Genomic DNA, 18953 nt, shown 5'->3' on the forward strand with positions numbered 1-18953 from the left:
TTACTGACTTTCACTCCCTGTTTTTCTCTCTCTCTCACACACACTTTCATTCTCTCCTGTTCCTTCTTGCTCTCTCTCTCTCTCTCTCTCTCTCTCTCTCTCTCTCTCTCTCTCTTCTCATAGAGTAATAGCTCAGGCTAGCTGTGAAGTTAGTGGAGGAGCTACCCCTCAAGGACCTTCAAAACACACACACACACACACACACACACACACACACACACACACACACACACACACACACACACACACACACACACACACACACACACACACACACACATACGGGGGGGGGGGGCAGTTCAGTTTCTGCTTTAGCTTAGCACTCCTCTCAGTCCCTAAAAGTATGAAAGTAAGAAGTACACTCAGAATGAAACAATGGAGGATAGTTACAAAGTATGTTATTTTGTCTTGGCAATACAGCAATGCATTGATATCAAAAGGAAATATATACTGTATGTACACATAGTATTTTTAACCCATTAAGCCGTGACAGTGCTATGAGCTTGTAAATCTGCTATTTTCTTTTTTTTTATCGTCAAAATGTGTCTCTATCTTTTTTTAAAGCGAACATTTGTAACTCACTGAAGTGAATTTGTAATTCAATGCCACTTGAAAAACATTGTACAGTTTACAGAGGTAATATGGTCTTTTAGAAGTCACTACACTGTTTATTTGATCCACCACAATGACCGTCCGTATATCACTCTAATACGAGCTTCAGTATCTTTCAGATAAAGTTTCAGAGAAAGATGACAAAACTTGCATTCTGTGACATTGCATTGAATAAGGCCAAAGGGTAAACTAACAACAATATTTCTAAAAATAAAATAAAAGCATGTTGAAGTTAAGCCATAGTGGTGTCTGCATTGCTCTCATATCCAGCTGGCTTCATTAGGCTCCAGCTGTATGCGGCTGTCAGGTGCTCAATCAGGTCCTCAGTTCTGACGCTGCACTTCCTTAAGCCATTAAATCCGGGAACGCATCGCATGTCATTTTAGATTTCAGCTATAACCATTATTTTATGCTTTGGGCTATTCAAAAACAGCAGATATACAAGCTCATAGCGCGGCACCGAGTGCCGCGCTATGAGCTTGTAGATCTGCCTTTTTTTTATCGTGAACATTTGTGATATCTTTGAATATATATGTATTTAAAGCGAACACTTGTAACTCAAATCTTTGCTTCTGGGGGAACCTTGGAACTAAATATTTTGCGATGGGGGTCGGCGGCCAAATACATATCATTTTGGGGGTCCTTGACATGAAAAAGTTTGAGCACCACTGATAGAAACATACGTTTTTTCCAAAACCTGTTTGGATTTAGAAAACATTTGTAGATTGCGTTCCCGGATTGAATGGGTTAAGCCAAACCGTCTGCCGCACAGCCAGTGACTGTCATGACGGGTTCCATGCAGCCATGCTTCAATCTCTGCTAACGGTATTACTCATCGAGTAAATGTACTTAGTTACTTTTCCACCACTCACAGCGAGTGACTGATGGTCCCACCATGCAGCCGCGCTTCAATCTCTTCTAGCTGTACCTACTGTAGGCCTGTCCCAATTATTACATCATCGCAATTATTTGAGATACTCGCAATTATTTTGCATAATCGTCATAATCGTTTCCATGTTGAAATATGTTCATATATTTACAAAAATAGCAGAAATACCAGATCTACAAGCTTACAACGCGTCACGGAGTGACGCGTTGTAAGCTTGTAGATCTGGTATTTCAACTATTTTTGATAGTTTAAAAATATTAATTATGTCAGTAATATGCCCTGTGCAATTTGTGATTACGAAGCCTAAAAGGCCAACAGAAATGAAGTTTTTATTCATAATTATATGTTCCAATGTTCAATAAAAAAAAAAAAAAAAAAAATCGTTAATCGCAATTATTTGTGTGACAATTAATCGCCAACTTAAATTTGGTAATCGTGACAGCCCTATAGCTGTACCCAAGTAAACATACTCAGGTACTTTTCCACCACTGACAGACAGCGAGTGAGTGACTGACTGACGGGTTCCCATGCAGCCTGCTTCAATCTCTTCTATAGCAGTTAGAGAGGAGTGTCAGCTTCAGTAGTCTCTCCTTCAAAGCGTTTGAGGCTCGTCTTGCTCGCTGAGAGGAGGATGTACTTGGTGTGTGTCCCCATGGGGGAGGGGGGGGGGCGGGGTGTCACTCCGGGGGTCTTTGTGTCATGGTGGCAGTTCAAGTGCAGGTGAGCCACGCATCACAGCTAGCAGAGCTATAGGGCCCCAGGCCATGTGCACACATCTGCACCAGTAGGTTCCAGCAATGGGTGCGCGAGTGAATATCAGTTTTAAAATAGAGATTTCTCGTCATGTTTTTGCTAAGGCGCAGGCTGCCTATGACGAGAATTACGAGATTTTGAGTGGTTTTCCACTAGATGGCGCTGTTCGCTAACCTGGGAGTCACCATTTGACTCCCATGGGAGCAAAGCAGCAGCGGGTCACGTGATCGCAAAAAAAAACCAGCCTGTTCACGTCCTTGTTGTTCGATTTGGAAAAGTGGCTTTTTCTCTGTTTCTGTTGCTTTTTTGGTGAAAACAACCTACATTAAACTGCCCACAACTGATTCTTTTGGGGGGGGGCTGGGGGGCTTTATGCGTTTTTATTAGAGAGGGATAGGGAAAGTAGGAAATGGGGAGAGAGATGGGGGGGGGGGGGGGGGGTGACATGCAGCAAAGGTCGTGGGGAACGGGAGTCGAACCCGCGACACGCTGTCAGGCCGGCATTGCAGCCTAGGGTGCCTGGACCGCCACGCTGCGGCCCAGGCCTCCCCCCACCCCCGATTCTACGAGACTCGGATACGCCTATTAAAGCGATCGGGGGATCGATGATACTTTAACTAAGGTTAAACCTTAGTTAGTGTTTTCACTAACTAAGCTTAGTGAAAACACTCGAAAATCACTGGCAGCTGGCTTAGCAAATGATGTTTGGTTTCTGGCAATCAAAGAGTTAAGTGCTTAATTCGTAAAGTATTTATTTACATTTAGTTTTTGCGTCTAAAATGTTTGGGAAACCCTTGTTCTACGTACAGTACATTGACAACAAGCCTTAGTCAATTTGTGCCAGTGCAGTCTTTAGCACTTGATCCTGTAAGTGATTCTGTCAGAATTGCAGCCGACAACTTGAACAGAGCAACAGAGCACTGATATTTAGCTTCCTTACCTCATCATGATTTGAGTTTAATTACAAGAAATACATTGTTTGGAGGATATTAATTATTATTCGGTCATTGATTACCTTTTGTTATTTCGCAATTGTTACATTACAGATAATTAGCTGCTGAAGCAGTCGCTTCTTTTTGATTGTGTAGCTAGCTCGTCAAGTACCCAATTAAGGGTTTTGGGGCAGCAGAAGCTATTGACTGTGGAGAGAGCACATCAGTGTTGGAGTGTGTCCTGTAATTCAGTTTTGTGTGTGTAAATGAATAAACAGCGGAACAAGAATGGGTTCAGGAGTTACGCGTCGACTGTATGCTCAGTTCAACAGCTTTTTTTCAAGTGGACATTTTGAACAAAGGAACAGAGCCACACTTACAGGGCTTGATGCCAAACATCCTTTTTTAACCAGACACATCCTCTTTTCGGGGCCTAAAGAAAGTTTTTTTTGGGGGGGGGGAGGATTCAGAATATGGTCACAACCCCTATAGCCGTGGTTCTCAACTCTTTCAGGCCACGACCCCCAAAAATAATCATATTATTTGAACCAACCCTGACAAGCACTTAGAATTGTAGGAGTTGAGGCATTACATTTAGTTTGACTTTTTATAGTATATTGTTGATTACTTTTGATGCAGTAATGGTCTTTTTTAATTTTCTTTCTTTCTTTTTTGAGGTACAAAAAAAAAGTCCTTAGATTTCCGACCCCCAGTTTGGGAACCACTGGCCCTATAGCATTGGTTCTCAAAGTGGGGTCCGGAGACCCCCAGGGGTACTTGAGGGTGTTCCAGGGGGTACCCAGAAACATTTGTAAATATAGCATCAGAATAATTATGACCTTTTATACTTTGGCTATTCAAAAATAGCAGATATACAAGCTCATAGCGCGGCACCGAGTGCCGCGCTGTGAGCTTGTAGATCTGCTATTTTTGAAAAATCTTCAAAATGTGTGCAAATCTTTGAATATATATTATTTAAAGCGAACATGTGTAACTCAAATCTTTGCTTCTGGGGGTCCCTGGAACAAATTATTTTTAGATGGGGGTCCGCGGCAAAATACATATAATTATGGGGGTCCTTGACATGAAAAACTTTGAGAACCACTGGCCCTATAGCATCACAGATGCTAGTTCCACGCCTGTTTCTCCCCCCATCATCCTCTCACTTGCAGCTCAGTGCTGTTAGCTGTATAGCCCTTTGTGGTGAGTGGGGAGAACGACGTGTGAGGCTCAGCTCAGTGCTGTTAGCTCTTTGTGGTGAACGGAGAGAACGATGTGTGAGGGAACAGTGTGGTGTGTGTGAAGGTCTTCCTCCCTGCAGGGGGTCCCTGTCTAGCTGCCACGGCCTCCTGGCTGACTCAACAGTAGCAGTACATTGGTGTTAAGTAACTAAGTACATGTACTCAAGTTTAGGTATTTCTTTTAACTTTACTGGAGTGTTTCCAATTGTCCTACACCTCAGAGGTAAATATTGTACTTTTTTTTTACTACTAAGCACCAGATTCTTTCCACATGCTCCCCATCTAGCCTGGTAAACCCCCCTCCCTCCGGAAATCTCATTTGCATTTGATTTCAAGAAGGAGGTCTGGGATCCTGCAGGGAGTAAAGCTGCCCGCAACGCTGTGTATTCGAACCAATCAGCGGCTGCTAGGGGCGGGATCATCCAATCACCTGCCAAGTAGCTTGAAAAAAAGAAAAACCTCTCTGTCATCGATTCTGCTTACGGAGTCTCAGATGGAAGTAGGCTGTGAAACAAATGTGTGTCGCAAGCTTCTTCCATTTGACGGTGTCAGGTTACTCCCCATCACCATAACTTTAAATATTTGGTAGGAGCCACATCATCAAGATGGCGGAATGCGGCCATCTTGGATTTCAAAGATGGCCACCATGTAATAGCTATAAGTGCCAATATCGAAATATGATATTGATATGTATACACTGTGTATTGTCAATAAATACATCATTACAAAAAAATAAATAAGTGCCAATATCTCGGCTTCCAAGCCATTTAGAAGGTTAATCTTGGTGTCAATGAATGCATTTAAGCTACCACTTGATTTTTGTTTGTACCAAGATCAAATAAATATGTTCATTCTAGCAATGCATATTTACATAATTTTCATCTTTGTTAGCGGTAGGACACCTTTAAAACTGGACAACCTTGTATTTTTGCAGCATGCGGTCTGCAGCATGCGGTACGTGCATAAATGAAGCATTATGGTAACCTCCCACCGGATCGTTGCTCCTCTCTCTCTGTAAGCATGCAGTAACAGCCTGATTCGGTTATATTAGCCTCCAGCGTGGATGGGAATGCTCTGTGAGATCATTATGGATCATCATCATACATGTTTCACAAATGCCGGTGTTTCTTAAGACTATCTAAGGCATTGAAACTCTTGTCACATAGTTTACAGTGGAAAGGTTTTTATCCGGTGTGGACACGCTGGTGTGTCTTCAGGTGACTTTTCTGATTGAAACTCTTGTCACACTGTTTACAGTGGAAAGGCTTTTTTCCCGTGTGGACACGCTGGTGTGTCTTCAGGTGACATATCTGATTGAAACTCTTGTCACACTGTTTACAGAGGAAAGGTTTCTCTCCAGTGTGAATACGCTGGTGTTTCCTCAGACTACCTAACTCACTGAAACTCTTGTCACACTGTTTACAGTTGAAAGGTTTTTCTCCCGTGTGGACACGCTGGTGTGTCTTCAGGTGATATATCTTATTGAAACTCTTGTCACACTGTTTACAGTGGAAAGGTTTCTCTCCAGTGTGAATATGCTGGTGTTTCCTCAGATTATCTAAGACACTGAAACTCTTGTCGCACTGTTTACAGTGGAAAGGCTTTTCTCCCGTGTGGACACGCTGGTGTGTCTTCAGGTGACTTATCTGATTGAAACTCTTGTCACACTGTTTACAGTGGTAAGGTTTCTCTCCAGTGTGGACATGCTGGTGTCTGTTCAGACTACCTGACTCACTGAAACTTTTGTGACACTGTTTACAGATGTGAGTTTTCTTTCCTTTGTAAATCGTCTGATTTTTCTTTACATCTCCTGGTTGAGTTAAAACCTTGGTAAACCGTTGATGACTTTGAGATGTTGGTGGGTCTGTGTCTCCTTGTTTCCGGCTGGTTACAGAGATGACTATTTGCGGACGGGCCTCTGAGCAGATATGTCCATGCCTCAGCGGTTGGCGGTTGAGGTCGTCGTGGCTCGGATGAGACGTGAAGGTACACTCAGAACAGGAGAGCTTAGTCTGGGAGGATTGGGACCACACTCCTCCCAGGAGTGGCGGTTTATTGTCAGCGCTGCTGCTGTACATGGACTGTGATGGGAACAGAGTTGTAGGTTCTGTTGAGGCTGGAAAATGTGACCTCTCTATTCTTTGTCTACCAAAGTTCTGTATACCTCTCACAACACGTGTGGACACAGCATCTTCTGGTCTAGAAGTGAAAGTCTAAAGTAACTTCACACCTCATATATCTGAGCAGAGCTTTGATCTGACCTCACTCACAACATAATCGGTTGCCATGAATGCCTAGCAACACCGATGTGTGAAGGTGCCGCCCCCTCCATAATTGGGCAAGAGTGACGTCATCAATATGACATCATCACCATGATGGCAGAGGTCCACATCGAAGCCACGCCATGTGTTTCTCATTTTGTGTGTCTATCATTTACTAATTAGTCAAGTAAATGACAGTTTAAGTTAAGTTTGCGGTACAACACGATGTGGTTTAAAACGTCTCACGAAGCTCAGCAACGGGTGATTATGACGCACCGCTTGTATCAGATATATTGCCAGAATTAACCAAATGTCCAAATCATGGCAGAAATAGTCACTTGTTGATATTCCCATGGTGGCCATCTTTGAAATCCAAGATGGCCGCCTTCTGCCATCTTGATGACGTGGCTCCCCGTCCAAAATGAAACTTATGGTGATGGAGAGCATATAGAAAAAATGTGGCGCTTTTGTCAGCCGTGTCTACATTTCCCTAAAATCTGGTCCGAAGCAACCTGACTATTACCACCAGCGGGTATATCTTGTGACGGCGGGGAGCCAGCCAGGCCAGGGAGGGAGGCTTCTTTCATGGCTGGATGTCTAGTAAAAAACGGGGGGAAAAAAAGCACTCAGCAGTGCAGTAAGAAACCAGCTCCTGCGGGACTAGGTCTCATTCAATTACTTCACCTGGCTGTGAATGGTAAAGTGGGCCTGCAGTTCCCGTCAGGGAGTTCGTTGCAATGCCCCGAAATTCCACTCGGCGTATTTAAGTGCTAGAAAATTGGGCTTAGAAAGCAGGCCGAGCTGCAGACACGACTACCACCAGTGTGGGTGGGTGTGTGCACTATAGAGTTAATTTAACATGCTCTGTAGCGGAGTTACAGACGGATAGATTAACACTGAGGATTTTACAGCGTAGCAGCCGGCAGAAAACCGTCAAAGTGAAAGCTTGTCTCCCCCATAAATCAGACCCCTCCCCCTTGTCAACCCCACCAACTAACAACTATTTTGTATTATACATTTTTTTTGTTGTTGTTGAAAATAGCAGATCTACAAGCTCACAACGTGTCGCACCGCGACACATTGTGAGCTTGTAGATCGGCTATTTTCAAATAGCCGTATAGCCTAGTCGCTTCTTTCGGGTTTGTTTTCATAGACCTGTGAGGAAGAAATGATATGGCTGCTTATAACTATACCGTACAACTGGCATGAGTGTTACTGTACTTCTGACCATGATATCATGTAGCCTACATAAAGCATAATCATCACCACCTAGAATATTGGCTCGACTTCTATGTGCCTCATCGATTGCTGATTGATCCAGAATTCCACGACATCTGGTTGCTTATTTTTCTTGCAAAATCTGGCAACGCTCAAAGTACTGCCTCTTAACTCTATAGTTGGATTTTCTGGGATCCTCAGAAACACTGTATCAAGGGTCAAGGTGCATTCATTATTACATCTTGTGTACGGGTGTAAGAGTGAAATTGTTTTAGTTCTGTACGGAGTCAGGCGCCATAAAATGTTACTCTGAGACTGTTAAGGGTGCATTTTACACGGTTAAATCTAGCCTCCGGTGTCACTGACTGTACGCCCACTGCAGCGCGTTAAAAACCTTAACCTCAACACATTATTTAAATGAGGGCACACATACAGTAGCTACTGGTGTATTTACACACATAGCCCACAGTATAGTGTACATTTATGGCCTACACACACACACACACACCCAGTCACCTTAAAAAGCCGAGGACACGGTAAAACGAGTACCTATACGGCAGAGAGAAGCGGTGGCCCAAACTTGACCCTATGTTGTTATATTGCTGTGTGTTGCTAGCTTGCAGTAAGTGAACCATAGAGTGGTCTCATGGTTTTCCTGTTGTCAGAAATAGCTTTTACTGGTTTCTGTGCAGTTTGCTGCGGAGCGGTGCGGAGCGGTTGGTTGAGTCATGATGTTAAATGCATAATGAAATGTATTCGGGGCCCGTGAAAAGAAACGAGGGCACTGCATTAGCCGTGCTAATGTGCTAGTCGTGCTGGAGTTATCCCTATAGGTTTTAAGTGTTAAGGATCACATTTCTTTAACCCGTTAAGACCGGGAATGAAGCATCTGTGTCATTTTAGATTTTAGCTACATGTAGTGCCGCGCTATGAGCTTGTAGATCTGATATTTTTGAAAAATCTGGAAAATTTGGGTCAAATCTTTGAATATATTTTTAAAGCGGACATGTTTTAACTCAAATCTTTGCTTCTGGGGGTCCCTGGAACTAAATATTTTGAGAGGAGGGTCCGCGGGCAAATACATATAATTTTGGGGGTCCTTGACATGGAAAAGTACCACTGACACAGTGTTTATTGTAAAACCTTTTATAGAATCGGCCTCAGGTCTGAATGGGTTAAATTAGAGCAGTGTAAATGCTAAATCCACTCTTACTCTGGAGTGTCTTCGTGTTTGCCCGAGCACATACACATTGTTTGCGTGTGTGTGTGTGTGTGTGTGTGTGTGTGTGTGTGTGTGTGTGTGTGTGTGTGTGTGTGTGTGTGTGTGTGTGTGTGTGTGTGCGAGCGAGCGAGCGAGTACAGGCATGTGTGTGTGAGATGTGCAGTGTCCTCCATGCTCGAGTGGCTAATCCTGCTGTCTGAATGATGGATAAATTGCTCCTTATCAAACACAACAGCTCCTCAAGTCCACTCCACTATACCTACCGTGTGTGTGTGTGTGTGTGTGTGTGTGTGTGTGTGTGTGTGTGTGTGTGTGTGTGTGTGTGTGTGTGTGTGTGTGTGTGTGTGACAGACACTGGATGAATGGAGTGTCTTCTGGAGGCAGTGGCTGTGCTTCGGTTAGTGCATGTAATGTTCAAACACTGTGCGTCGTCCCACTTTTGTCCTCATTTACATGACTGATGTATATTTCATTGCGGTGCGGACGTCTTCGCACCGTTATAATCAATTCCCCAAGCGTTTGATGTAAAGGACACGGAACAGTAAAATCTTCCCTTCTATTCTTTTTTTCTTTTACCTTTATTCATCCGGTGCACTGGATAAATAAAGGTACATTTAAAAAAAAAAGGTTTGCTGTGCAAGAATGCTCTTTTTCAGCAACACCCTGCTTCATGCGCACGCGCACGCACACACACGCACACGCACACTGATCTGCTAAAAAAAAAATAGCGTGAAATTTGGTCTAAATCTTTGACTATATATTTTTTAAAGCAAACTTTTGTCAAATATTTAGTTCCAGGGACAGAAGCAAAGATTTCAGTTAAAAATGTTGATATGCACATATTTGCACAGATCTACAAGCTCATGAGCTTGTATATTTGCTATTTTTGAATAGCCAACCAAATCTAAAATGACACAGATGCGTTCCCGGATGGAATGGGTTAAGAGCAGAGATGGTTGCATAGATCTTTACTGAATGTTATTATTTATTCACAATCATCCACTCCCAGATTGAAGTGATGATATGATATGATGTTGTGATGTGTGGTGTGATGGTTTGTTATGTGAACCACCATTTGAACCGATTTGAATTTAATGCTTCAAAAAGGTTTGGAGGTGATACTGATAAACATTTTAATGATGACGAATAATAAAAGAGAAAATAACACATTCACAGAGCTTTTAAAAAGGTGTGGAATAAAAACATTGCTTTCCGCCCCAAAGAAAATAAACATTATTACGATTTGTGAAATAATCATTTTGATAATATTCGCGGGTCCATAATTATTGTTTTTGTTTACCTCTGTAAGCTGAGAGTGGCTATTATCCATGGCTATCTTTTTCATTGCGGAAGGTATTTCTTCCGTTTAACAGGCAAGAAATTATTATTATATATATTTGTTTTCATATTTACTCGTGACCCATACAAATGGTTCATGACCCCTAAAAAATTGTTTTTATGTTCTAATCTATACCTTTGCAATACATTTATTTCATTATTCAGTATCCCAAAAGTATAGGAAGATTAATAAAAAAAAGTTTGAGAACCACTGCTTATAAACTGTCTCTCTCTGTGTCTCCGTCCCGCAGGGTAACCAGGACGCGCCGGCTCCCCCCGACCCATCCATGGCCCAGGCCTACCCGTCGGCCCAGTTCGCGCCCCCGCCCCAGAACGGCATCCCGGCCGAGTACACCGCTTCACACCCGCAGCACCCGCATCCACACCCGCAGCACCCGCACCCCCACCCGGCCCCGCAGGAGTACACGGGGGTCCAGGCAACGGTGAGCGAGCACCCGCTCAACATGTATCCCCCCTCACAGAGCCACAGCGAGCCCGGCGGGCCCGACGGCGGCGGAAGGACGGTCGCGGGGACAGCCACAGTAAGACAACCATGGGGGGGGACTGTCCAGCAGGGGGGGGGGCTCACCAGCAGTGTTGATTTTTGACAGCAAATTTTAATTTAGTCATAGCCTTATGAATAAAATTCCATTTAGTCATATTTTTTGCCTGGAATCCAGCCTGATTCACTACATTCTGCAGATTTTATTTCTCACTTCGCTTATCAGTCTGGCCACGAATTTCAATTACGTAGGCAAGTCAGGAAGTGACTCGAGTTTTACATTGGACAACAAACTGTGTTTGTGTAGCAGCTTTCAAACATAGAATGCCAACACGATAACAATGCTGCAAACTGCATGTGTACTGCCTCATATTCATGGCTCAGGTAAATAAGGAATCTTGTGTTCTGGAGTTTTAATCTGTGGATTGCTAGCCGAGTGAACAAAGTGTGTTTTTGTGTGGCACCTTTCAAGCATAGAACTAGATTACACTGTCTATTACAATGCTACAGTACTGCATTACAGGCATGACTCAGCGAAACAAGGAACCTTAGGCAATATAGGTGTGTGATGTGGAGTGCACTGTAAAATCCTGAGTGTTTATTTAACTCTGAAAGTCTACCGACACTCTCAGTGTCACAAATACAAGAATTTCACTGTGTTTATACATGCAGTGACACTTGAGTGTCACTTTATGTCACAATGGGCCCTTGTGGCTCAATTTGTGCCATCTCTGAGTGAACTTAACATTTAGGATTACACAGTGCAGGACAGATCTGTGAAGACATGCAAGAGAAAACACACTAACAGAGAAGTGATGCTAAGGTCGTTGAGGAAAAACTACACCGCGGTGATGATTACAAAACAGAACGATTGATGGATGGATAAATAAATAAACGAGGCAAAAGGGCACAGCTGTTTTGTACTGTAACAGTTTATACCTGCTCAATGCAATGACAACGCCAGATGGAGATGACATATTTGGAAGTGTGTGTGTGTGTGTGTGTGCGTGTGTGTGTGTGTGTGTGTGTGTGTGTGCGTGCATGCTTGCGTGTGTGCACGTGCGTCCGTGCGTGTGTGCAGCCAGTCATTACTAGACTTGTGAGGGCCAAATATCCCCAGAAGTATTGTAGCATTTTGAAAAATACAGTAGACATTGTTTGAGGCCCAATTTCCTGGTCCTCACAAGGTTAAATACAAACGATTTGGGGTTAGGTTTAAGGGTTGCGGTTGGAGTTATGCCTGATTTATACTTAGTTGCGTGCCCGTGTCGTACACTGAAAATAGGCAACGTTTACAAGCTCACAACGTATCACAGTGGGTTATGAGCTTGTACAAAGAAATGCCAAAGAAATCTAGAAATGCATTCATAAAATGTATATGGCCTGATGTTGATGTCCTCACATAGTACATATGTGTGTGTGTGTGTGTGTGTGTGTGTGTGTGTGTGTGTGTGTGTGTGTGTGTGTGTGTGTGTGTGTGTGTGTGTGTGTGTGTGTGTGTGTGTGTGTGTGTGTGTGTGTCGCTACAGAATATGTGTTCAGTAACAGGGGGTCTCTCTGTCTCTCCAGCTCTTTAGTAAACAGAAAATACATTTTCAGGTCCGGATACCAATTTTATCCAATCAGGAGAGAGAACTCATACCGGATAAACACGTGAAATTAGAAGTGATGAAACAAAAATGTTTTTGCAGTACACTATAACATTGAAGCTGAAGAATTAGCTTTGCCTGGTTCTCTCTCCTGATTCAGAAAATATATTTTATGTCTATTACAGTAGAGAGCTGAAGAGATGGGGAGACCCGAGCAAACATGTCAAACAAAAAAAAAGAAAAAAAGAAAATCACTTAACACCACCTTTTAACAATAATGATTTTACTGGGTAAAGCTTGACCCCGCCTTGTCTACTAACATGTGGTGATCATTGACTGGTTGATCTGGCTTGCGGTTGATGAGTGAGTAATGCATTATGGGCGAGTGCTGACATTTTACCAGCTCTCCTCCCAACACGTTTGGCATTTCTTTGAACACAAATCAAAGCAAACGTACTGGAAGCTTGGTTCTGTTGTCCATGTGGTGTATTGTTGTGTAATTCATTGTAGCGTGTGTGTTGCTTTTCCTGTGAAACCACAGACGCATTTCAATTGTGGAGATTGATTTGAGCGACACATTGTATCTGAGTCCAGTACAGTATAACCTGACAGAATGGATGGACTTTTAACCGCTATGTACTTTGACCGGGGGGGGGGGCTGTACTTGGTCCCTCCCTTTTTTCCCTCCACACCAAATCGATCTATTTGCCGAAAGAGGCTGATCTACAAGGTTGTAGATCTGTTTTGTTTTTGTTTTTTTTGCAGAATGGATGGATGGTGTTCAAGTTGTTGCACTGTACTGAAATTATGTCTCATATTGTGCCAATAACTATCACAGCATGCGGAGGGGTCATTCCCTCCTTTAGAGCAGTTGTTCTCAACCTGTGGGTTGGGACCCCTAAGGGGGTACCCACGTGATTTCTTTGGAGGGGTCCCCAGATGACTGTAAAGTGACAATTTAAGGACTTCTCAGACCTTTTCAAAAAGAAACAAACACATTTAAAGAGAAAGAAATACCATTACTGCATCAAAAGTATTCAACAAACTACACATAAAAACTTTGGCCAAATTGTCAAATAATATAATTATAATAATATGCTGTTTTCAATTTTTCAATTTATCTGTAAAACAAGTCAAACTAAATGTAATGCCTCAGCTCCTACAATTCTGCTTGTCAGGGTGGGGGTCCCCAGTTCAAATATGATAATTTTGGGGGGTCACGGCCTGAAAAGTTTGAGAACCACTGCTAGAGAGAGCATTCTCACCAAAACAACCTGAGGATTTCACATCCTGTTTTCACACATTGACATTGACTCCAATATTAGTGCAAGAGTACAGAACAGGTCTTGTTTTGTAATACCGAGTGTTCATGAGCACAATTTAAATACTAGACAGATGAGGTGCCTTTGTGGCTCAGCCAGTTAGTGCACGGATCACATGCTCCTCGCGAGTCACGAGGACCCGAGTTCAAATCAGTCATCCCGACAATGTCTCCCCATCTCTCTGCCAAAAAAGATAATCATAAAAACAATGATAATATACGCACACTGTGTTCTTTTAAAAGTGGAATTTCACTTTGTGATACCGCCTGGGGTTGTTTTGCGATTTTAAATTGCTTGCTTCAATGTTTAGTTATTTGATATTAAGATATTAATTCCCATTCAACAGAAGTCTATTCAACAACAAACTCAAAGTGAGTCATTGTATACACACAAGTCCCTGCTTCTCATGAATGACATTGTCCTTCTAATGAATGTGTCGACCTTCAGTTTTTTCGATTAGTCATTTCATTTAAAATCCCTAACGTTAGAAACAAACGCCTATTTTATTTTAAAATTTCCGCATACTGATCTGGGCCCACTCCTCCTGACTCACTCTCGCACGTTCAGCCTGCAAATTAGCCGGCACTTATTCCGTCTATGCCGTCTCAAGTCGATAGGGAACAACAATCCCTGGATCAAAAACAAAATCTCCTTCATCTTCATCCTCAGACATTTTCAATATTATTGTCTCTCGAGTACGGCGGCCGCATCAAAAGACACGCAATGACATGCAACCTCCAGGTCGTCAACACTAAATGCCTAATCGAAAACCTGAAGGTAGACGCGGTCATTAGAAGGGCAATATCAGTCATGGGAAGCAGGGACGTGTGTTTACAATGAGTCCAACATGGAGTCTAATGTTGAAGAGAATGCCTAAATAAAGCAATAAGCCACCAGAGGTTGCAGTTTACGGAGTATGGGGGGCGTAGCCGAGTGCCTCCAACCCTCTCAGCCATTATAAAATAGAGTTAAACTGGCTTTTTGCCTTTGTTTGGCTTTTTGCCTTTGTTGATACATATGCCACGTGGGCCCACACCAAAGGAAGAGGGAGTCCCGACCTACTACTGACAGTGTCAGGAAATACCGCCCAAAGAAGCTACGTTAATGCTGTACACTACAGATCTGTTTACATTATGATTGGTCAAAAAAGACAGCTTCCGGGGGAAGTATAGACTACATACAATGGAGGTCCCGCCCTACGGACACGCCATAAGGCGTTACCCGGCTTTTCTCCTCGGAGATGAGAAAAGTCTGGGAACGAGGTTATGTTTATAATACTGTATCCCGTATGAGTTATTTCTCCTGATTGGATGAAATTGGTATCCTGACCTTAAAATATATTGTTCTGTTCACTAAAGAGAGAGAGGTGGAGACCCCCTGTTACCAAACAAACACTCTATGACTTTGATTTCTATGGGAATATAGAGCTATTTTTTTCTCCATACTTATCTTAACAAACACCTCTATTCTAACTCTGGAGTGCACAAAATGTAACCAAAATGGTCCATTTGGTTCCATTTGTTCACTCCCAGTGTTCTAAATGGATCAATTAGAACTGAGGATTTTACTGTGTATTAGCAAAGCACATGAACAGGTAAATCTGTATTCCACGATATATTAACAACTGTCTGTTGCAAAAGATATGAAAAACGTCTAGAGTCTCCGTACAAAGTGAACCAATACGCAATACAGACTCTCTCCTCTTCTCCCCTGCAAGTCCCTGGTTGAGTGGTGGAGAGAACAGGAGAGTGCATCAGTGGCAGTTATCCCATTAAGACCTGAGGCAGATTCTAAAAAAAATTGTCTTCTAAATCCCAACAGTTTTCTGAAAGAAGTGTGTTGCTATATCAGTGCCAATACTGAACATGAAAAAGTTTGAGCACCACTGATTCACTGAGTGGTGCTCAAACCTTTTCATGTCAAGGACCCCCAAAATGATATGCATTTGGCCACGGACCACCCCTCCCTCTCAAATATTTTGTTCCAGGGACCTCTAGAGAAAAAAAAAAGTATGTTAAATGAAAATGTTAAAATGTTAAATTTAAATGTAAAAAATGTTTGCTTTTAAATACTGTATATATTCAACGATTTGCATTTTTCAAAAATAGCAGATCTACAAGCTCATAGCGCGTCACTTCGTGCCACGCTATGAGCTTGTACATCTGCTATTTTTTTGAATAGCCAAAGTATAAAATAACGGTTCAAAGTGGTTAAAATCTAAAACAACACAGATGCTTTCCCGGTTCCGATGGGTTATTATGCTCCACGGTATTATCTGTGCAGCACTCTGAAGCTATAACAGCCTCACCACACCACTCCCGCAAGACCCCAGCCACTGATCTCCGGGGCCACTTTTTGATTCATTGTTTTAATAGAATTCATATGATTTTTAATGCCTCATACGAGTACGCCTTCGCCCGGGCGACAAACATCCCGTGGTAGTCATTTGTTCGCCAGATTTATCACTCAACTCATTTTCATAAATATTTATGACGCCATTGGCCTTAGGTGCCATAAAAGTTGGGTATTATTTTGCATAGTAATAATGTCCTCCCGCGGCACTGCGAAAAAGAAAAAAAGAAGAAGAAGAGGAGGAGGAGGGAAAAAAATGCTTAGTTTTATATTTCTTTGTTGGCTGAGGCTTTTCAAACTTGCACCAGGCATGCAATATTCATCAGTAGCTAGATATGAGGCTACAACTTGGCACTGCGGAGAGGCAGTTAGTGAGAGATTATAGTTGAAACAGAATCATCCAGTATTACGGTCATTTTCACGGCCAACTATAAAACACCTCAGTAATCCAATTCCAGGTACTTCGGAGAAAATAGGTGATTGCTTGTTTAGTTTCCTTTATATTCCCCTAAAATGGTTTGCCGAGCGAGAAAGAAAAGGCGTTTGTTTTGATTGTGATATTATACTGGATGACTATATTCATGGTGAGACGGAACTGAGTTACAATGGTACTTCCGCACCGAATCTCTACACAAGCTTGTAGATCGGCTATTGCTGGCAATTAAATGCCTCCAGCCCCTAGTTGGGGTTCAAGTGGTTAATGGCTACAGCAGTGTGGAGTGGTTGCAAAGCGATCCCTCCTTCACACAGTGACGTGTGTGTTTATTAACCCATTCAATACGGGAACGTATAGTGTCATTTTTTATTTTTTAGCTATAACCATAATTTTATACTTTTGGCTATTCAAAAATAGCAGATTTTTAACTAAAATCTTTGCTTCTGGGGATTCAACAAAATAATGTCTGCTAAAAACAACGTATGTTGCTATAATATCAGTGGTTCTCATGTCAAGGACCCCCAAAATAATATGTATTTGGCCAATTGGCCGTGAACCCCGTTCTCATGTTGTTCCGGGGACCCCCCAGAAGCAGAGTTTGAGTTAAAAATGTTCGCATTTGCCCAAATATTCACGATTTTTCAAAAATAGCCCAATAGTATAAAATAATGGTTATAAGCTAAAATCTTAAAATGACACAGATGCGTTCGCAGATTGAATGGGTCAAAGCAGTCAGCCCCGGCGCATTGAGGCGTTCCGTTTACCGCTCAGTTGAACGTTAAAACGGGCAAAACAGTTTACCTAAACAATGGTGAGTGTGGGATCACTGTTGCCAGGCTCACACCGCTCGCTTCCTATAGTGTCTCAGGGAAAAGAAAAAGAAAAAATGGCCTTATGAAAAACATAACTCAGGAAAAGGTTATGGAGACCAGCGTTACGAAAACAAAGGAGCAGCGGTCTCGACAGCCGTTGTATATATGGCTGAATATCGTCTCTGTCGGGTGGAAACCTCATATACAAAACTGTTACTTTTCAAGATTCAAATTCGAAAACAGAAAAAGTTGCAGATCAGAGTTGCTCGAAACGCGTCGCATCTGAAATAGTTTTTGTCTAGTTTTAGTCGACTAAATATCATAAGATTATAGTCAACTAAATCTACAGCTGATTTAGTCGACTAAAATGTATTTTGGCGGTGCCTTGATGGCGTCGTAATGGCGGATTTTACACTTGGTTGCGTGCTGAAAATAGCAGATCTACAAGCTCACTAGGCGTTGCGCTGCGACGCGTTGTGAGCTTGTAGCTCTGCTATTTTCAGAGTGCAACGCATGAGCGCAACCAAACATAAAATGACTTGTCTTAGTTCTACTGGATCTTTTCTCCACTAATCCCTCCCCAACATTTTAGTCTAGTATTTATTAGTTGACGAAATTGTCACTATATTTAGTCATGTTTTAGTCATCATAGCTTAGTTTTTATTTAGTTTTTAATTTGTTTTCGTCGGTGAAAAAAGGTAGTCAACGCACATTTTTCGTCATAGTTTTAGTTGACAGAATCAACACTGCTTTTGTGTGACGCTGAAGTGCGATCAAGTAGGGGCGTTAATTTACGAAAAAACAATTAAAATATGTTAAAATACAGTTAAAATATGGAGTTAGGAGGTTTCTGCCCCTACAACAACGATATAGCTGGTTTGAGAGGCTGTAAAGAAAGAACATACCATATAACCCAGTGGTAGGTTAACCATGGACCAACGTACTTGCGGAATGTGTTCTGACACGCACTCACACACACACGCACGCACGCACGCACGCACGCACGCACGCACGCACGCACGCACGCACGCACGCACACACACACACACACACACGCACACACACACACACACGCACACACACAGAATCCCTGTGGTGGCAGAAGGCAGTCAGAGGGCTCTCTGACCTCTCTCGCATTCGACGGGTCAGACTCATTCCGGTGACATTTTATGATAAAAGCATTAAACTGACAAAATGAGACCTCAAATCATTCCACAGATCTTGAAACGAGGTGCTCGACAGAGGGTGAAAACGGCATCTGTAAAAATCTCAGTATATTGTTTTTTCTCCGCACGTGGATAGCGTTCCAAATGCAAACTAAAAAACTTCACCATTATGAACTCTATAATAGCGTCCCTATATATTCTGGTGCTGACGTTTGGTGAGAATAGATCTACAAGCTCACAGAAAATAACCAATCGAGATCTTTGCCTGTTTGCGGCTAGGAAGGGAGTTGGTGTAGATCAGGGGTCTT

The 18953-nt window shown here is 42.5% G+C and overlaps 1 protein-coding gene across 6 annotated transcripts in view; it reads left to right on the forward strand.

The window, feature by feature from the left end:
- The window catches only part of rbfox1 (RNA binding fox-1 homolog 1), a 109404-nt gene that overhangs the window by 2552 nt on the left and 87899 nt on the right, over window positions 1-18953 (forward strand). For 5 of the 6 annotated variants that reach the window (XM_084072826.1, XM_084072824.1, XM_084072825.1 and 2 more), the window contains exon 2: window positions 10718-11008. In XM_084072826.1, coding sequence (XP_083928952.1) covers window positions 10718-11008 — 291 coding nt within the window. The remainder of the gene's footprint in view (window positions 1-10717; window positions 11009-18953) is intronic. The other variant, XM_084072827.1, reaches the window with a different exon arrangement.

Source organism: Gymnoscopelus microlampas (genome assembly GCF_963454915.1).
Source record: "Gymnoscopelus microlampas genome assembly, chromosome: 11".
NCBI classification, from domain to species: Eukaryota; Metazoa; Chordata; class Actinopteri; order Myctophiformes; family Myctophidae; genus Gymnoscopelus; species Gymnoscopelus microlampas.